The sequence below is a fragment of the Mobula birostris genome, chromosome 2 (assembly GCF_030028105.1).
Source record: "Mobula birostris isolate sMobBir1 chromosome 2, sMobBir1.hap1, whole genome shotgun sequence".
Classification (NCBI taxonomy): Eukaryota; Metazoa; Chordata; class Chondrichthyes; order Myliobatiformes; family Myliobatidae; genus Mobula; species Mobula birostris.
The window spans coordinates 68,490,504-68,510,281 of NC_092371.1; the positions used below are offsets into that span (position 1 = coordinate 68,490,504).

A 19,778-nucleotide genomic window follows, 5' to 3' on the forward strand; every position below is an offset into this window, starting at 1 on the left:
CCTTCTACCTTAGGCCACGAACTTATCAATCACCCCTGGTATGTTAACTCTTTTATTCCCAGGATCGTTCTCGTAAATCTCCTCTGGACCCTCTCTAAATGCCAGCACATCCTTTCTTAGATATCAGGCTCAGAACTGCTTACAATACTCTGAGTGTGGTCTGACAAGTACATTATTAAGTTTCAGCATTACATCCATTCTATTATATTCCAGAAATTTTGACATGATTGTCAAGATTGCATATATCTTTCTTACTACTGACTCAACCTGCAAGTTAATCTTTAAGGAATCCTGCACTAGACTAGGACTTCCAAGTCCCTTTGCACCTGCGATTTCTGAATTTGTTCCCTATTTAAAAAGTAGCCTGTGCCTTATTCCTTCTATCAAAGTGCATGACCATTCATTTTGCTACACTGTATTCCTTTTCTACCTGTCATTGCCCGATTCCTAATCTACAGACTCCCTGCTTCCTCAACGGTACTTGCCTTATCGCTGTATCATCTACAAAACTTGGCCACAAAGCCATCAGCTCTGTCAGCCAGATCATTAACATTAATTAATGTTAATGTTTTCCCCAAAGGCTTCATGTTTACCCCAATGTTCAGTACCAGAGAATGGACTCAAGTCCTCTGGCTGTGGATAGAGCAGTGTTTTACAAGGTTGATTGTGACTTCCTTGGTCTGGTATTCCGTGCCTCCATTTATAAAGCCTAAGATCTCGTGTTTTTTGAATACTTTCTCAACGTAACCAAACACTCAATCATGAGTCTCTGGCCAGTTGGTCTGACCAAAGTGACAGGTAGATGCCACTGGTCGTTGTAAGGCTGGTGACCTCTCCTAGGGATGCCTGGACTGTTTTTAAACTGTACACATGATGCAAACATCTGAGCAGGAGTCACTGAGAGGGCAGGGGTAAGCAAGGGTGGCCACAGGCAGAACCAGAATTATAAAAAAATCCTGACAGGTTCATGGACAGAGTAGGTTTGCAGGGATATGGGCCTAACACAGGCAAATTAACATTTGGTTTGGCCAGGGTGATTTGAGCTGAAAGGCCTGTTTCTGTCCCCTAAAACTCCACTCAGCACCTGGTCTCAGAGTGGAATTCATGCGGAAACTTATCTCTTCAACCAAATCATCCAATTGTTTCTCACTGGTGTTAGCAGAGGAACTGAAATGGAAATACTTTAGATCAGTGTGAATACCCCATGGCAAATAGTTACCTTTGCACATCCCTGGAATGTAAAGTTACTTTATTTGTTGATGGGAGAAAGAAATTCAAGGCATGAAGTACTTCAGCTCAAGGTCTGAGAGGTAGTGTTAAACCAAACAGAGAAATACCAGCTTGACATCAGATAGCTCACCAACTCATTTAAAAATGTGGCTTACAGATGAATTTGCATTCTTAACTAGTCAGGTGTACCTAATAAAGTCGCCACTGAGTATAGGTCTCATCTTTGGTAATAAGTTCATTCATCAATTAATGCAAGTTGCTTAGTGATGAAATTGGTTCTTAGATGGTGCCTTGATTTCGTTGTTACTGTCAACTCTTCATGTTTTTGTTTTGTTTTGGATGCTCTTTGCCTACAGGTTGCCAATGTGATATAGGAGGCTCTGTGGGTAGCTTGATGTGTGATGAGCTGTCGGGGAGTTGCCATTGCAGACAGAATATCGAAGGGCGCACATGCAACCAGTAAGCCTCCAGTTCAGTGCCCTTCTGTTTGAGTTTTCCCTTTTTGGTATTCATTCGCAGTATTATTAGTTAGAAACTGTTGGATTTGTGCCTTAAATGGGCTATTACAGATTCAGGAACATTCATAGGTGACAGGATAGGGTGGTTACTGGATCCCTGAATCAATAATCTTCAGAGTTTTCTTTAAGAAAGGCCATTACCATGGAACTGGTTAAGTTGCGTTAGAAATTGTGACGCAGTCTTCCTCTAAATGAATAATCAATGATTGCATATATTTTCCTGCTGGAAAAATTCGGGCAGGTGGGTCTCGTCAGCTTTGGATGGCAGCTTGCCTAGAGAAGGAAAACTCTGATTTTAAACCTCCTCTGCCTTGCGGACAAACTCACCCATGGGAAAAGCTTCAGGAGTAAACCCCGAGGAAGAAATCCGGAACCGGGGTCCCTAAGACATTTTGATGTTGTTTAGAACTTCACTCTGGCAACCTCTGCAATGACACTGGTGCCAAACTGTATCAGCGCTTGCCCTTCCCTTGGATACATCAGTGACGTGGAGAGGGGGAGCCCACTGCATGGGCAACAGCTGGTTCTTCAAATCTTCCCACTCAGGCTTGCACCCTGGAGAGGATGCAATCCATCAGATGTGCAAACCCATGATCTCCTGAGATCAGCGGCTGCTTACGAGACTTGAACTCGAAAAATAATTATTCTCCAATCCCTATCCTCTGGCCAGCCTGTCACCTTTATCGTTGCATAGAGTGCTTTTTGTCTCCCCCATTCTATCTGTTGGCATTTTAAATCACATCCTGCTGTCTCTGCAGGATCACCATGGGATTAGCCACTGCTTGATATCCTGGCATTGATCTAGTCATTCAGACTGAGGATGTGAAAGAGGTTGAAATGAGAATTTGGGTATAATAGATCCACACTGACTTTTAATTTTCTGCAAGAGTATTCATTTTAGTTTAGTTTTCCTGAACATTGGCTGTTGCTGCCCTGGTATCTCACTGAACTGAACTGTTTCCATTCCTCTAGCACCTGGAGCTGCATGCAACCACTATTGGTGGCCTTGCCTTCAACCTTCATGTCCTCAGTTTCTACTTAGAAAGTCAGTCTCACCGTCTGACTCTGGGCAACAATACTGACTATCCAAATCGTGCTTCAGCACTAATTTTGAAATTGTGCCCCCATCTTCTTTTAATATAGATTCTACCTCTTATTTTAAAATTTCCTTATTAAAACTGTGATTAGGTCATCCTTCTAACATCAAGTAAGTTCAGCAAATACATGCAAGTTGACATTATTTGAACCATATATTCAAAAGCCTCGGAGAGTTAATTTGCTTGGTTTCTCTCACTCTTCCTGGCTGTGTTGTATTTCACAAATTTCTTTTTATTACATTGGGTATCCTGCTACATCAAGTGAAAATGGGTCTTGACTGTGTTTGGCAACTGGAGGACGTCAGCAGGTCAGACAGTATCTATGGAAAAGAATAAACAGTCAACGTTTCAGACCATGAACCATCTTCAGGACAGAGAAGGAGGGGAGAAGATGCCAGAATAAAAAGGTGGAGGGAGGGGAAAGAGGCCAGCTGAAAGGTGATAGGTGAAGCCAGATGGGTGGGAAAAGGTCAAGGGTTGGAGAAGAAAGAATCTGATAGAGGAGAGTGGACCATAGGAGAAAGGGAGGGAGGAGAGGAACCAGGGGAAGTGATAGGCTGATGAGAAGAAGTAAAAGGTCAGAGTGGGGAATAGAGGAAGTGGGGGAGGGGTGAGGGTGGAATTTGTTTACCAGGAAGTTATCTTTGTGATTCACTGTTTTTGTCTTCATTGTAGTATTGCTGTTAACTGATCCATACTATTTGAGAGTTCTTTGGGTAGTTATCTATTTACCTACCATTTGTTTATATCTATATCTGAGAAGAAAATAAATATTCAATGAAATAGCTAAAAGAAACAGTGAAACAATAATTACTACTTGGATTGACTCAAATCTATGTTGCCGGACTGTGTCGTTAATAAATCTTTGGTGCCAGTCTCTTCTATTGCTTTTTTTTCTTTAAAGAGCAAAGCCAGATCACTACTTCCCTGATCTACATCATCTTCGGTTTGAGATCGAGGATGGTACAACTCCTGAAGGGAGGGCTGTTCGTTTTGGCTTTAATCCACTTGAGTTTGAAACCTTCAGCTGGCGAGGTTATGCACAGATGTCTCCAATTCAGGTAAGTGACAGGATCACTTCATGAGGAAGTGACTTTGAGTTTGATCAGTTAGCTCTTTGCCCTGTTTTGTTTCTGGGACACCTTTTTCAAACAGCTTATGGTTTAATTTCTCTGACAACTCTTGGAGAATGGTTGCAATTTCACATGGGACATTTCAGTGGGTAAACGTGGCTCAAAACTTCAGTCATGTCTTGGCTTCTTCACAACCCAAAACAGTGGGAAAAAATCAGACATGGAGATGTTTATGCTGAAACACCAGAGAAGAGCCAGCTTGTCCAATGAAAACAGATTTTGGGCTCCTTCAGTGGCTTAAAGAGGGAAATTGTTGCCTACTTTTTACCAGAAGGCCTCAGACTCGAACCTCGGTCGGTCATGAGTTAGGCAGTTTCTAGTTAGTTTTAGTACTCCTAAGTTAGCAAGGGGAAGATTCCACTCCTGATCAAGCTCTCCAAAATGTGAGTATCTTATGAAGACAACCAAAGAGCAAATTGCTTGCCAGCACTCATTGTACCTGTGTTCATTAGAGCAAGTTGTTTGGCAGCATTCATTGTACCTGTGTTCATTAGAGACAAGGTACTGAAAAATTCCCAGTGCCAGTGGAATCATGTTCTGGTAATCTACAAATAGCGAAGGAGTGAAAACTCCAATAAATTATTTGTCAATCTTTACTGGGATAGGAAGATTGAACATTCATTAATAAGTAACCAGTTTATAATATTTTTATTGGATATGATTATCTCTCATCAGCTATTAACAATTAATTGTCATTCAAAGTATTTAATTGTTAGAACATCAAGAAATAGAATTATTGAGGGCACTGAGACCTTGATGGGGAAAGGTTAAATCAGTGAAGTTGTTGTGTATTTTTTTTTATTCAACACCTTCTGTGCTGTGGAAGTGTTAGATGCTGGGACTGCACAAAAAGTCAATAGATCACTCAGCACCAATACACACATAAACACCACCAAAGTATTTCAATGCAAATTATTTGGTGCAAATGAAAAATGACATATTCATGTTGCATGTTTTTATATCCCAATCCTAATTTGGTCACAGATTCGTAACTTTGGATTCCTGTTATGGTCCGTGTATAGCTGTAAAGAGGGAGATGGAAAAGAGATTGGAGAGCGATGCATGTGCCTTTGAGGACAGTATAATAGCCACAATATTTAAATGAAATGTCAATATTTGTGGAATAAAATGTTTTCAATGAGATTAGTTCAAATTTTGGGGAATATTTTTGCGAGTGAATATTTTTCAATACCATTGATAGATATGTATATGTGAGTATTTGTGTGTGTGTGTGTGTGTATATATATATATATATATATATATATATATATATATATATAAATACACATACATATATGTGTGTGTGTGTGTATATATATATATATATAAAATAGATATGTATACAAATATTTGTGATACATTTACAATGCTTGAATTTGATCCAAGTAGTTGTATTTTGCAGTGATATTGCCTCTCAGCTGAAGATATGTTTGCACGTTTAGTTTGAAGCATGCTTAGTCTAGTTGGGCTGCTGGCTGTTAGAATTGTTGCACGGTGAGGTGCTGGAATGATTATCCCTCCCATCAGCTTCTCTCTCCTCTAGCCTAAGGTAGTTGTGGCTGTGAATGTGACCTCCCCTGACCTGTTTCGCATTGTCTTCCGCTTCGTGAACCGTGGAGCCACTGATGTGAAAGGAATGGTCATGGTCAGCGAAGTAAATGTTGATGCTTGTGGGAACTGTAAGTGGCTATCTGACCTTTTAAATTCTCCTTAAATGTCTTTGCTGGTAACTCACCCTTTCGTTCTGTAAGTCTAGGGATCCACTCCCATCTTTATTTATTCGGTGTTGCTTGTTGGTGTGGACAAGGCTAACGTACTTTGCAGGTGGATGCTTCTTTCAAGGGAAGTGAGACCTTGCATCGATTACATGGAGATTAACGAGTCTCCTTTGCTGGTTGTGGCCCTAGTCACACCTATGTACCATTGTCAAATTCCTTTTCATTTTTGCAGAATAGAGTCAAAATAACGATGCATGTGATGGATTCGCAGCTTTATTTGTTTCGTTTCATCTTGAGGTATATTAATGCAGGATCTGCCACAGTGTTTGGCAAAGTTGCAGCTTATCAGGGACAAAGGACAGGTAAGATTTTAGCCACGTAAATGCTGGCCGTTTAAAGAAGGTGGCAGTTTAAAGAAATGCTGAATCTTCACAAACCTCTAAGAGGGTAGAGGCACTGTCGTGCTTTCTTTGTGGTGATAGTTATGTGGTGGTTCCTGTTCTGCAATGGACCCATCTGAGTTTAGAATGTCACCGATGGGTCATTATTCATTCCTGAGATCTTTGCCCCCCACAATCATTGCTAATGTAACCTCCCACAAGCCCTCCTTGTCCCTTTCATCCTTCAGTAATGGTACTGGATGCTTATTTGTATCCCAAAAAATTATATTGGATCCTTCGTTCCCTCTACTCCCTCTATTTTAATCCTGAAGGAGACATTAATGTATTGTTTTGTGGATTTGAAGCCATCTCTGCTACCTTCAGCTGTACTCATTCAGCAGTTTTTCATTGGAGATAACCATTCACTCTGTGGCTGATTGAGATGAAGTAACAATCCACACATACCATCTATTATTTTCCCCATAGTTCTAAAAATAATCTAAGCACTTGGGGGAGTGCATTTTACCTAACAGTACCCCAAGGCCCCCAGTTCAGTCAGATCTTGGGTGCTGTGGGTATGGATTTGCATGTTCTTTCTATGACCATATTGGTTTCTAGTGGATGTTGTGTTTCTTCTAGCATCTGGAAGACGTGGGTTGGAATGTTAATTGGTTGCAGTAAAATGCCTCCTAGAGGAGCTGTCTGGTTGGGGAATGAGGGGATTAGTGAGCATATGAGAGAGAGTAGGTCACAGGGAAGATAAATGGGGGCAGCAGCTCAAAATGTAACACGTGACAAACATTAATTACATAACCTTAAGTTATCCATAACTTACACAATAAAATAAACATAACATTAGTACAGGTTGAGACTTTGAAAGCCAGCATAGAGTTGATGGGCCGAAGAGCCTCCTTGGTTTGAAGAAAGTATGAGAGAATGTTGGACCACATATTAACTTTTAAATTCTCCCCATCACCAGGTCCTGCTCATTCCTCACCTCATGCTCGCTCCCCAGTGCCTCAAGTTTCAAATTCTTATCACTGTTATTGTGGTACAGCACAGAACAGGCCTTTCCGGCCCTTTATGCCGCGCCACCCCCCCCCCCCCCCCCCCATTTAATCCTAGCCTAATCATGGGACAGTTTATAATGACCAACTTACCTACCAACCGATACGTCTTTGGACTGTGGGAGGAAACTGGCGCACCCAGAGGAAACCCACGTGGTCACGGGGAGAACGCACAAACTCCTTACAGGCAGCAGCGGGAATTGAACCCGGGTCTCTGGCACTGTAAAGTGTTGTGCTAACCTCTGCGCTACCATGCCATCCTTTTTGAATCGTTCCACAGTGTTTTACTTTCCTGGGATACCTTCTCAGGCTGTCCCACTCTTGGTTGCCTGGTCACCTCAAATCTGAAAATCTTGCTCCCCACTTGCACTCTTTCTTGACGAACCTTCTTAAAATCCTTTGACAAACAAACCCTTTGGTCAACCAACAACAATGTGGCCACCTTCAGACTGGCATTCACTTTATTTTGTTGTAGTTCCATGAAGTAGTATATTGTAATTGTCAGTATTCGGATCAAAAAGCTAAAAAGACTTGTTTTTAAACTGTTTGGTATTCTAGTGAAATCACATGTGAATACTGGTCACAGAGATAAAAACAGAATATTGAAAGCATGGACACATCCAGAGTGGACCACAGTGATCACTTGTCTTAGGATCTTCAGTGATAAAATTGGGCAGAGAGTTGACTGTCGAGTTCCTTTGGGTCAGAATAAATCTGAATCTAGATCAATGGGAGTATCTATTCCTTTAGTGGATGTCCATAGTCTACATCCTAGTTCAAGTTTTTTTTTAAAACCACACTGCATCTCATCCAATTGTTATTAATTTGGAAAGGTTTCAGAGATTGCCCTGTTCACAATCATCGGGTAAGTGCACTTACCTTGGCCCAACGTGTGTCAGTAAGCCTCGGCCTTTAAAATAAATTGCTATGGGTACAACTTACAGTCAGATCCTTAAAATTAATTGTACATCTATCTGGGGATGTGAACAAATGATCTATGGTTCAAATCTCATCAAAGCATTTGGAGGATAAATAGTTTTGAAGTAAAATTTTAGAATTAGTAGCAGAAAGTAATTTTGGTTTATTATTGTTAGCAGAACAGGCCCTTTGAGCCGCGCCAGCTAGCAACCCCCCGATTTAATCCTAACCTAATCATGGGACAATTTTTCTTTGGACTGTGGAAGGAAACCAGAGCACCCAGAGGAAACCCACACAGGCAGCAGCGGGAGTTGAACCCAGGTCGCCTGTACTATAAAGCATTGTGTTAACCACTACACTACTGTGTTTACTAATATCCAGTGGAGGAAGTCAACCATCTTTGCTCACTGTGTTCTTCATAGAACCATGGAACCATAGAACATTACAGCACAGAAACAGGCCTTTTGGCCCTTCTTGGCCGTGCCGAACCATTTTTCTGCCTAGTCCCATTGGCCTGCACCTGGACCATTTCCCTCCATACACCTCTCATCCATGTACCCATCCAAGTTTTTCTTAAATGTCAAAAGTGAGCCACACTCCCACCACTCTCTGTGTGAAGAAGACCCTCCTAATGTTCCCTTTAAACTCTTCCCCCTTCACCCTTAACCCATGTCCTCTGGTTTTTTACTCCCCTTGCCTCAGTGGAAAAAGCCTGCTTGCATTCACTCTATCTATACCCACCATAATTTTATATTCCTCTGTCAAATCTCCCTTCATTCTTCTACGCTCCAGGAAATAAAGTCCTAACCTCTTCAACCTTTCTCTGTAACTCAGTTTCTCAAGTTCCGGCAACATCCTTGTAAACATTCATGTGCCTCCAAACCCACAGTCATGAGTTTAGTCTTCACTTCTTTCTGAAAGGGCTGAGCAGGGACAAAGCCATAGATCGATGGATGTTAAAAGCCAGTTTCTCCAATGACATACACATCCAGTTTAAAAAAAACTTGAAAGGAACGAAAATGAACACTTGTTCATACAGAAAAATTTTCAATTAGCATTGATGTTGTGAAGTCATCTTCACTGAAGATTAGTAGTTAGTATGGGCTTTGAGCTGGGTAATGAAGAAGGAAAGCATTTCACCAAGAGTGCTGGATTATTGGACTTTTACAATAGATCAGGGATTCTCAACCTTGGGTCCACGGACCCCTTGTTTAATGGTATAGGTCCATGGCCAGAAAAAAGGTTGAGAGCCCCCTCGAATAATGGCTAATCTACAGTGACCCAAGGGGCCTCTCAGTCATGCTGGCTCATTGAACCAGAGTAATAATCCAACAGAAACCTACTGCAGATGTCAGAAATCTGAAATAGTTTTGAGGTATATTTTGCTAGTGTGCAGAAACTAAGTTAATTGTCTACAGCATTGATACAGAGATCATCCTATCCAATGTTGAGGTGTGGGCATCTTCATATCCTCTATGATTTAACTTGGATCATTCAATTTGATTGATAAATTTATTAGGTCTCTGGAAAAGGTCCATATTATTAAATCGCTCCTTGTATAAAATTGGCTGCTGAGTAAGCCTCCAGACGGCTGTGGACCAAGAGGTGTGAACCTTGGACCAATGCTGCTGGGACAGAAGACAGGCCCTAGTCAACTTTGACTTAGTCACCTGGGTGAGGGTGTCTGATGTTGAAAGACCCGAAACACCTGATGTCCCCAGGTTACATCACTGATGATGTATCCCAGCATATCTCATCTTTGGCTTGTCTTGTTTTGGTGTTAATGAATGACATTTATCTATTTATAGTCCAGAAATAATGTTACCTTCTGTGTATTGATGCCCAGGTTCGGAACAGACTAAGCAGATCATCTTTGCTCCCAGTGCCGAGCCAGCCTTTGTCACCGTGCCACAGAATACGTTTGTGGAACCTTTTGTTCTCAACCCTGGTGTGTGGTCAGTGGTCATCGAAGCGGAGGACATCCTCTTGGTAAGAAACATTTTGTAGTGGATTTAGTTAATGCTGCTGGACTCGATGTAGTAGCCTCTCAATGCTGGTATATACTAATATTAAACATAGAGGCCAGAATGGCACCAAGTACTCCAGATACGGACTAAGCAGCACCCTATAAAGTTGCATTAAACTTTCACTACTTTTATACTGATTGCAATAAATGTCTAAAGTTTGTTTTCCACAAAACCACTTCTTTCGTGTGAAAATCAGCACCATTCAGATCAGTTCATCATATACAGTATGCCTCGTTAACTCCTGCAACAGCAGGAGTTAAAAAAAAGTTTTTAAAAAATGATGATTCGGGAGGACTGATGAGCAACAAGTGAGCTCCCATTGTTCTGCTGAGAGCCAGATCAGCCCCTCCTTTCTTGGATGGTAAGAATTGGACCAGAAGCTTCCCTTCCTTGTCCGCAGTGGTTACAAAGAAGCTTCAGGGCCAAGTTCCCATTTGAAAAGCGTAATACTGATGTCTTGAGGCAACCACACATTTTTCAGTGGTCTTAGCTGTCTGCCAAATCCGCAGAGCTACAGGAGAGATCTGGGCAGTCGACCCTCTGCTTGCAATTCACTGTTTATTTGCTTTGTGGTTGGTTGTAGTAAATGTTCCTTTATCCCTGTTGGCTATTTAGAGAGGATGTAAAATACTTAGCACTAATTTCCTTACAGCTTCTGTTACAACTCAAACACTCAGAATTTGTTGTGCCAATGTAAATATTGGCAGTCAAATCCAGTGCTTAGAGTTTTCAGGGTGCAAATCTTATATTGACTCAACCTTTCAACAAAAGCTTTTAGGTGTTAAGTACAAAGAAAATCTTCCTGCTTATAATTTACCAGTTGGAAAAATATCTGATCTGTACTGCTGTTTGGCTCAATGCCCCAATCTTAAATCTGATTCTACTTTCAGTTGTTAAAATGAGATTTAACTACAGAAATTCCTTGAATGATTATTTGGTTTCAGATGCTGCTTTAGCTGTGAAAGGGGTTCGAATCTACAGTCACCTCAGAAGAAGATAGAGAGTTTAGTGATACTGTGTCATGACAATAACCTTTCTTTCAAGAAACACACAAAATGCTGGATAAACTCAACAGGTCAAGCAGCATCTATCAAAATGATCAACCAGTTAATGTTTTGGGCTAAGGCCCTTCTTCAGGATTGAGCAGGAAGGGGGAAGATGACGGAATAAAAAGGTGGGGGGAGGGGATGGAGGCTAGCTGGAAGGTGATAGGTGAAGCCAGGAGGATGGGCAAGGTCAAAGGCTGGAGAAGAAGGAATCTGATAAGAGAGGAGACTGAACCTTAGGAGAAGGGAAAGGAGAAGGGGACCCAGGAGGAAGTAATTGGTAGGTGAGAGTCAGAGTGGGGAGTAGAGGAAGGGAGGGGGAGAATTTTTTACCAGGAGAAAGCGATATTCATTCCATCAAGTTGGAGGCTACCCAGACGGAATACAAGCTGTTGCTCCTCCACCCTGAGGGTTGCCTCCTCTTGGCACAAGAGAAAGCCATGCACCAACATATTGGAATGGGAAGAGGAATCAGAATTGAAATATTTGGCCATTGGGGAGTTCTGCTTGTGGTGGATGGAGGGGAGTTGCTCGATGATGCATTTTCCCAATTTATGATGGGTCTCACTATGTAGAGGAGGCCGCACTGGGAGCATCGGACACGATAGACAGCCCCAGCAGATTTGCAGGTGAAGTGTTGCCTCATCTGGAAGGACTGATAGATGCCCTGAATGGAGGTGACAGTAAAACAAATGAGCTCAATATTGACTTCAGGAACAAGAGCAGTGCATATGCTCTTGTCCACATCAACAGAGGTTTGAATCATTGCTTAGTTTGCTTTTATTAAACCTATTTGATTCCAAAGAGAAGTAATTGAAATCAGAAAAGGAAAATCTGCTGCTTCTCATCTTCACTGTCTATAATTTGAATTTGGGATCTTTTCCAAATAAGCTCTTTGCTTCCTCAAGTAAGATCTTTGTTTTTCTCCTGTATTTTACAAGAAATATTGCAGAGCAGTAAAGAATCAAGTGTCCCCTACTGGTCATTCCCGTGAGATCCGAGATTAGCACCCCAGGCAAAAATCAGCCAGGAGACATGGGATTAGTGAAAATCAGACCAGTCATGTTGCAATCCAACATTTAGATTTGTGTTAATAACTAGATGAACAGAATTAATTTGAAAGGCTATTCTCTTCATGAAAGGTTTCTTTTTGTTGGCAAGATTGTGTTATGGACTAAACAAAAGGCAAAGCTAAAATCTGAGGAGCAATAGAGGGCAAAATGTTTGGATTGATAATAGGCACTGGGAGCCTTCGAAGGTTGGGAACTTCAAGTTGAAATTTTGTTCATGGGTTTTCATACTGGACTAAGAGTGTCTGAACTTCCTTTGTGGTGAGACAGCGGGGTTTAGCATGGTACATATTTAGATTAAATCTCTTCTCCGCTCCCTGTCTGCAAAAGGTTTTTGCATATTTTCTGGGATTCTGCTCGACAATTGTTACCGTTTGATCAGGTGATACCTTGGTTCATTGTACTCTGGTTGGTGTAGCTTGGTTATATTTCAATTATGCAGTGTACCCAAGAACACCATGTGTTGCAATCCTAATAGGAAAAGTATTTTTTTAAAAAGGCAAGCATTAATCCTTAAAATTTTAAGTGGAAAAATAAATGCTGCTGTTGTATGTCACTTAAGGCATTTTTCCTTCATCTTGCAGGATTACCTGGTCCTTTTGCCCAGTGCCTACTATGAAGCACCAATCCTTCAGCTCAAAGTGACAGAACCCTGCACCTACACAGTCAGCCATCAAGACATCAGTCAGAAGTTCGTATGATAGTAAAGTTGTTAGGTTTTAAAAGGATGATATTTTATATTTTTGTTCTAATAACACTTGAAAATTTTATTGAATTGTTTTGTTCAATTGATACAAGTCATTTCATCCATTTGCGCATCTTCAATGTCACAGTGTCTTGATAGAAACTGGATACCTGGGAGCTCAAGGCCAATTAAGGGTTTGACAATTTGACTTCAGTCCTTTATTTTCCAGTTTAATCAAAATTATGTGTAAAGATTAGCGGATGTACTGTAGCTTTGATCTGTTTAAGTAATATCAGTCAATCTATTTGTTTAGCATAAGTATTGACCCAGCATTAATGAAAGGTGTTCAACCTGAAAAGTTAACTGTTTCTCTTTCCACAGCCACTGCTCGAGCATTTCCAGCTATTTGCATTTTTAATTTCAGTTTTCCAGCATCTGCAAGTTTTGATTTTAATTAAGTTCTGGGTTATTCTACCTCGTTACTGAGAGAGTGGGGCGAGCCTGGAATGAGCTGACAGTGGAAGTAATAGATGCGGGTTCAATTGTAGCATTTAAGAGAAGTTTGGACAGGTACATGGATGGGATGGTGAATTTGGAAGGATGCGGTCCACGTGCAGGCAAAAGGTCAGGTCAACTTGGAGCTCGGCAGATCAGGTCCCTTCAAATGTACTCAATACGCTTTTATAAGATTTATTTTTAAGATTAGCTTTACTTGCCACATGAACATCGAAGCACGCATTGAAATATCTTGTTTGTTTCAATGACCAACGCAGTCCGAGGGCAGCCCGCAAGTGGCACCACGCTTCTGGTGCCAACGTAGCATGCCCACAACTTACTAACGGATACGTCTTTGGAATGCTGGATGAGGCCAGAGCACCCAGAGGAACACCATGCTCTGATGGGGAAAAAGTTCAGATTTCTTACAGACGGTGGCAGGAATTGAACCCTAATTACTGGTGCTGTAAAGCATTGCCCTAACAGGTACTCTACCCTACTGCCCCGAGTAGCAATATTTGTGAGGGGTTTTGCTTTGCTTTTTGAGAGTAAGATGAATTAGAGTTTCCAGTGAGTGTGGGAATGGGTGACATGATTGACCCCTTTCTCTGCAGTTGCTTGTTGTACAGACATCTTTCCCTGGATGGCCTTCCCTCGCTGCAGGCTACTGAAGGAATGTGTGCCACTGAGAACTACCTCCGTACCCAGTGTCGAGTGATACAGCCAACTCCTAGGCATCCATCAATGGTTGTCCTTAATGATAAACAGGTCAGTATAATACTGAAATGATGGAATGGGATACTAGTGAAGAGGCACTAATGCTTGTGTTTGGATTTTTTTCTTTTCGAGTACAGCAGAAGCCTATCCCAAACAAAATAAATCAGGTGGCAATGCAAACAAACTAGGAGTGAGAATGTCAGATTGGACAGTGTAATCGTTATTTCTCCGGTAGCTTAACTTTAGTATGCTTATTTGTATTTTTATATGATCATTTATATACTTGTAATTTTTCAGTGTTTTTTTTGATGGTTGCTCTTGTGGATATCGCACTATGAATAGGAGTTATTGGTTAACTGTTATCTATGGAAAATTAATTAAATTAACAATCTGGTATAGGAAAAACATACTGACAGGGGAACAAGTGCAAATATCTCTCTCCTGTGATTGCTCCTCCGCCACTAAGTTCTCCCTCCCTTCAACCCCCTCCTCCCACCCCTTCACCCCTCCCCTTTCCTTCCCTGCCTCCTCCCCCTCCACCCTTTACCCTTCCCTTCCCCGCTCACCCCCTCTCCCTCCCCTTCACCACTCACTCCTCTCCTCCTCCCCATCCCCACTCACCCCTTCCCTTCTTCCCCCTCATCCCTTCCCCCTCACCCCTTCCCGCTCTCACCCCTTCCCCCTCTCTCCCCTTCCCCCTCACCCTCTCCCCCTCACCCCTTCCCCCTCACCCTCTCACCCTCATGCTTCATCTTCCTTTACTCATTTTGTTCTAGTAACGATTAATGACCAATCATTAGCAAAAAGATTTATGCCTCATTCTGGACTCACAGCCTCAGGACAGACATTGACGTACTCTTGAAATGGCCACACTGTGGGAAGGGAAGCAAGCTCTCACTTGGAGCAAACTGACAATGACCAGATATTGTGATTCACTGTTATCTACTGTGGAATATATTTTAGCCAGGGCACTGAGGGAACCCCTCTATCCTCAAAATATTGCTTGAGTATCTTTCAAATCCTCCTGACAAGTCCTTGCTTTAATCTGTCTCCAAAAGAAGGATATCCAGGCCATAATTCAGCTAGCACCAAATAACTTGCAGTCTGAATGATCATATCATTTTACTGTTGTACTGTTATGTATGCGCAGAGCAAGAATAACAAAGGAGTAAAAGTACTAAACGTTTTTACTGAGTTGTGTTAGCCATGATACACGCTGGGCAATTTACTGTGCAGGAGCAATGAACCAGGCATGCTGGGATGAAAGCACGCACACTTGAAGGACCGCTCGAGAAAAAGGTCCTGTGTGTAGGAGACCCAGTTGGTTCACCACACAATCAATCAGCCGCAGGTGCACCTGCCTCATTCTAGCAATCGATCCAGTACAGTTCAAGTTCAACTCCACGAAGCATATTAATGAACCTGACCTGAATTTCAAGTCACATATTAACCATATTATTAAGACTGCATTCTTCCGTTGAAGAAACATTGCTAGAGTCCCATTTCTTATAACATCTCAAGATGCAGAGAAATTGATACACACCCTTGTTTTTCACCGATTAGAATACTGTAATGCACTCTTGTCAGGACTGCCTAAGAAAGGTATAAGATGCAGCAGCAAGAATCTTAATTTTTTAAAAAATCTGAGCACATTTCACCAGTTTTGGCATCATTACACTGGCTGCCTGTGTCCTTCAGGATCAATTTTAAAATACTCTTAATTGTATATAAGGCCCTGAATAACCTAGCTCCGCCATTTATCTTGGAGTGGTTATCCCCTTGCGTCCCTAATCGTAACCTTTAATCCACAAATACTGGTTTGCTTAGTGTTCCTAGAGCCAAGTGTATAAGAACTGGTGATGTAGCCTTTTGCTCTTATGCACCAAAAGACCTGCAATACTGTACCGACTGAGATATACCAGGCTAGTTCTGTGGAACATTTCAAAACGCTTATTAAAACCTACTTTTTAAATTTGGCCTACTCATACAATTACTTAATGCCTGTTGATGTTGATTACATATATATAATTTGCTTTATTGGACTATATTTTATCCTATATAATGTTTGTGCTATGATTAAGACAGCGGCGCAGCTAATGTAGATGAACTGAACACACTGATGAGGGAGAGGGAGAAGTGGAGAGTTGTCATCGTGCCCAACGCCGGTTCCTAGGCCTGAGTCGACGTAGTAGTAGTAGTAGTATGATTTTTAATTTTGTATTGTGTTTTTATGTCTATATTGACTTACCTTTACAATCTATGTCAAGCACTTTGAGGCTGCATCTTAATGTACGAAAGGTGCTATATAAATAAAGTTATTGTTACTCTGAATCCGTAAGGGCTTATTAAGCACAAAATGGGTCTTGCTTCTTTGCTCAATGCCTGTGATCATACAAGTAATTCCTTTTCAAAAACTTAGTTATAATGGAATCATCTGTAAGGTAGTGCAGTCAGCTCATAATAAATTGGTGTGTCCATTAGGGGGACAAATTCTGTTCGCCATTGATCCGAAATTGGTTTCCTTGCAAACTTCCCCTTCACCAGTTTTTGCCCATCTTTTCCATTTGATAATGCCAAGCATCATATGATAAATAGGAAAGCAATGAAGTAGCTGAATGAATCATGACGAATTTCCTCTATTTTTAAGGTTAACGTACAATTGCAAATGAGGGTCCCGCATTCCGGGGCTTACGTGGTGCTGATTGAATACACAACTGAGACAGATTCAGGAGAGGCCCTCAGTGTTGTTGTAAATGATTTAGGAAGGCAAGACCAACGTGTTCTTATTGAGCTCCAGAATTGCAAATACAGGTAAGGATGACTTCTTAAAAACAGGAAGCTTTGTTTCACCTTTGATCAGATTAGAAATCTCAATTCTCAGAAGGTGCAATAATCACAAAACTTAAAGGTATTTTATTTGTTTATCATTATGCAATTAAGTATGAATTTATTGCTGAATTTGTTTTGTGTGGCAAACGAGGTCAACAATTGTATGGTATGTGGGTGGTTCACAATGACATCCAGAGAGATTCAGGTTGTTTTTTACCGTACTGTTGTTACTTCAAAATGATTGTTCTTACCCTGAGTAACTTCCCTTTTGGTTCCTATCACTTTCTATAAATCAAAGATGTAGCCATTGGCACTTGTCTGGGCCCAAGCTATGCCTGGCTTTTCATTGGCTACATGGAACAGATCTTCCCTTTAGAACTGTGATGAGGAGGAATTTCTTTAGCCAGTAGGTGGTGAATTCATTGCCACAGACTGCTGTGGTGTCCAAGCCATTGGGTATGTTATTTAAAGCAGAGGTTGAAATGTAACGGCATGAAACATTACAGGGAGAAGGTAGGAAAGTGGGATTGAGAGAGATAATAACTCAGCCAACATCTAATGGTAGCCTTGATGGGCTGAATGGCCTCATTCTGCTCCTATGTCTTTTGGTCTTATACTGAAGCATAGTTTCAGGGAGCTATATGGAGGTCCGAGAGTGGTAGTTTCAAAGGGTTTTTGAGATTCATCTTTACTTTTTGAAGTTAGATTGGAAACTTGGACATGGCTAAATATCTAATGAAAACTAATAGGACGCAAATGAATTGGGTATGGGCTGGGAAACTACTTGTGAATACTGAAAAATTGTAGCAGATGTTTGCTGCTCATCTCATGCAATAGATGTCAAAAGGTCCACTCTTGTCTTCAGCATGTTCTCCCAGACAGGTTAAAGGGGATGCATCAAAGTGGGTTAGATTTGAGATCACCTTATTGTTCTGATCTCAGTCTACCTGTTATATCTATGCAGTGGGTAATTTCAATGAACTTAACAAAGGCAGGAAGCCTCCTCGTGAAGTAGATGTTCTTTGTTTTATGCCGATTAGCCGAATTCAGTAGGTCAGGTGTAAAGCTTTGGAGCAGGGTGAAATTTATTTCAATGTCAGCTCATCGTCTCACCTCTTCAGAGTAGAAATGCCTGCACTGAACCCTTATATGTTGCAGAATTAGGCCATTCAGCCCATTGAGACTGCTCCACCATTCAATCAACGGTGATTTATTTTCCCTTTCAACCCAATTCTCTTGCCTTCTCTCTGTAATCTTTTACTAATCAGGGAACTTATCGACCTCTGCCTCAACTATATCATATATATGTCTTGGCTTCCACAGCTGTCTGTGGCAATAAATTCCACGGATTTATTACCTAGTGGCTAAGGAAACTCCTTCTCACCTCTGTTCTAAAAGAAACATTTTTCTTTTTTTTTTGGCGTATGCATGCGTGCGAGTCTGTGCGTCTGCGTGTGTCCATGATGATGTCTTTTTCATGGCTTTTTTTTTTACAAGGCGTGGAGCGAGAGAGAGAGACTTGTGTGGCGCGCCACTCCTCACACAGACATTTTCGCAGTATTTTTCCCTTTATTTTACGAGGTCAAGTTGCGATCTCGACACTCAACCGGGCACGGATGGAAAGCGTACTCGGGAGTGGATCCGACTGGTTCGAACCCGGGAACCTCCGCTTCCGGGTCCGGCGCCAATGTTATTGCGCCACCAGCGGGCCCAGGAAACATTTTTCTATTATAAAGTTGTGCCCTCTAGTCCTAGACTTCCCCCATTATTGGAATTGTCCTCTGCAGTATCCAAGACATCTTCGAGGAGTGGTGCCTTAGGAAGGCAGCGTCCGTCATTATGGATCCCCACCACTCAAGACATGCCCACTTCACACTGTTACTGTCGGAAGGAGGTACAGAAGCCTGAAGACCCACAATGTACTCATGCCATAACATTAACAAATTTCACAACATATGCCGGTGATATTATATCTGATTCTGGTTCTGACGTTGATTCCGATCCACTCCACATCCACTAGTTCTAGGCCTTTTAGTATTCGGTAGGCTTTAATGAGACTGCCCCCCACCGCCCCCATCCAACTGTGATAAGACTGCTGAACGGATCCTGACCCGGATCTGGGCCATACCCGCCAAATATCTGGACCTGGCACTCGGTTTTTTTGCACTGCCTTACTTTCCATTTTTCTATTTTCTATTTATGATTTATAATTTAAATTTTTAATATTTACTAATTTTTACTATTTTAAATATTTTTAATATTTAATATTTGTAATCCTGGGAGTGGGAAGCGCAGAATCAAATATCGCTGTGATGATTGTACGTTCTAGTACCAATTGTTTGGCGACAATAAAGTATAAAGTATTCTTATAAATTCCAGTGAGTACAGGCCCAGAGCAAGCAATCACTCTTCATATGTTAACCCTTTCATTCCCAGAATCATTCTCATAAACCTCTTCTTCTCGACCCCCTCTAATACTGGTACCTCTTTCTCAGATCTGAGGCCCAATCACTCGTCGCCAGTTGAAGCAGCATCTTTACATTAGATCACAGTTTGGTCAGTGCTGATGGTTATGTAGTGAAGCAGCACTATAAAGGTGACTGTGAACACCATCCCAGATGTTGGTTTTTCCCCTTTCCAGGACATACACCGTACTGCTGTAGCTGATTCCCAGGATTGCTGCAGATCAACCTGCATTCTGCTGTAGAATTTTAGGTGCCAACTTTCATTGCTCGACAAGCTTCAATGCACGAGTTTTGAACTCAGCAGCTAAAGTATAATGATACTCCTGGGATAATCCAATGTCCCTCTCCACACCAGTCCCAACTAGTGGTGGGATACGAAGCTA

General features: G+C 41.6%; 1 protein-coding gene across 3 annotated transcripts in view; it reads left to right on the forward strand.

Moving 5' to 3' along the window:
- Positions 1 to 19,778, forward strand: part of lama5 (laminin, alpha 5) — a 374,262-nt gene that overhangs the window by 213,822 nt on the left and 140,662 nt on the right. For 2 of the 3 annotated variants that reach the window (XM_072242339.1, XM_072242358.1), the window contains 7 exons: positions 1,587 to 1,689; positions 3,750 to 3,906; positions 5,522 to 5,657; positions 9,908 to 10,050; positions 12,789 to 12,895; positions 13,999 to 14,152; positions 16,749 to 16,912. In XM_072242339.1, the coding sequence (XP_072098440.1) occupies positions 1,587 to 1,689; positions 3,750 to 3,906; positions 5,522 to 5,657; positions 9,908 to 10,050; positions 12,789 to 12,895; positions 13,999 to 14,152; positions 16,749 to 16,912 (964 nt within the window). Of the gene's footprint in view, positions 1 to 1,586; positions 1,690 to 3,749; positions 3,907 to 5,521; positions 5,658 to 5,928; positions 6,059 to 9,907; positions 10,051 to 12,788; positions 12,896 to 13,998; positions 14,153 to 16,748; positions 16,913 to 19,778 lie in introns of all 3 variants that reach the window. The other variant, XM_072242347.1, reaches the window with a different exon arrangement.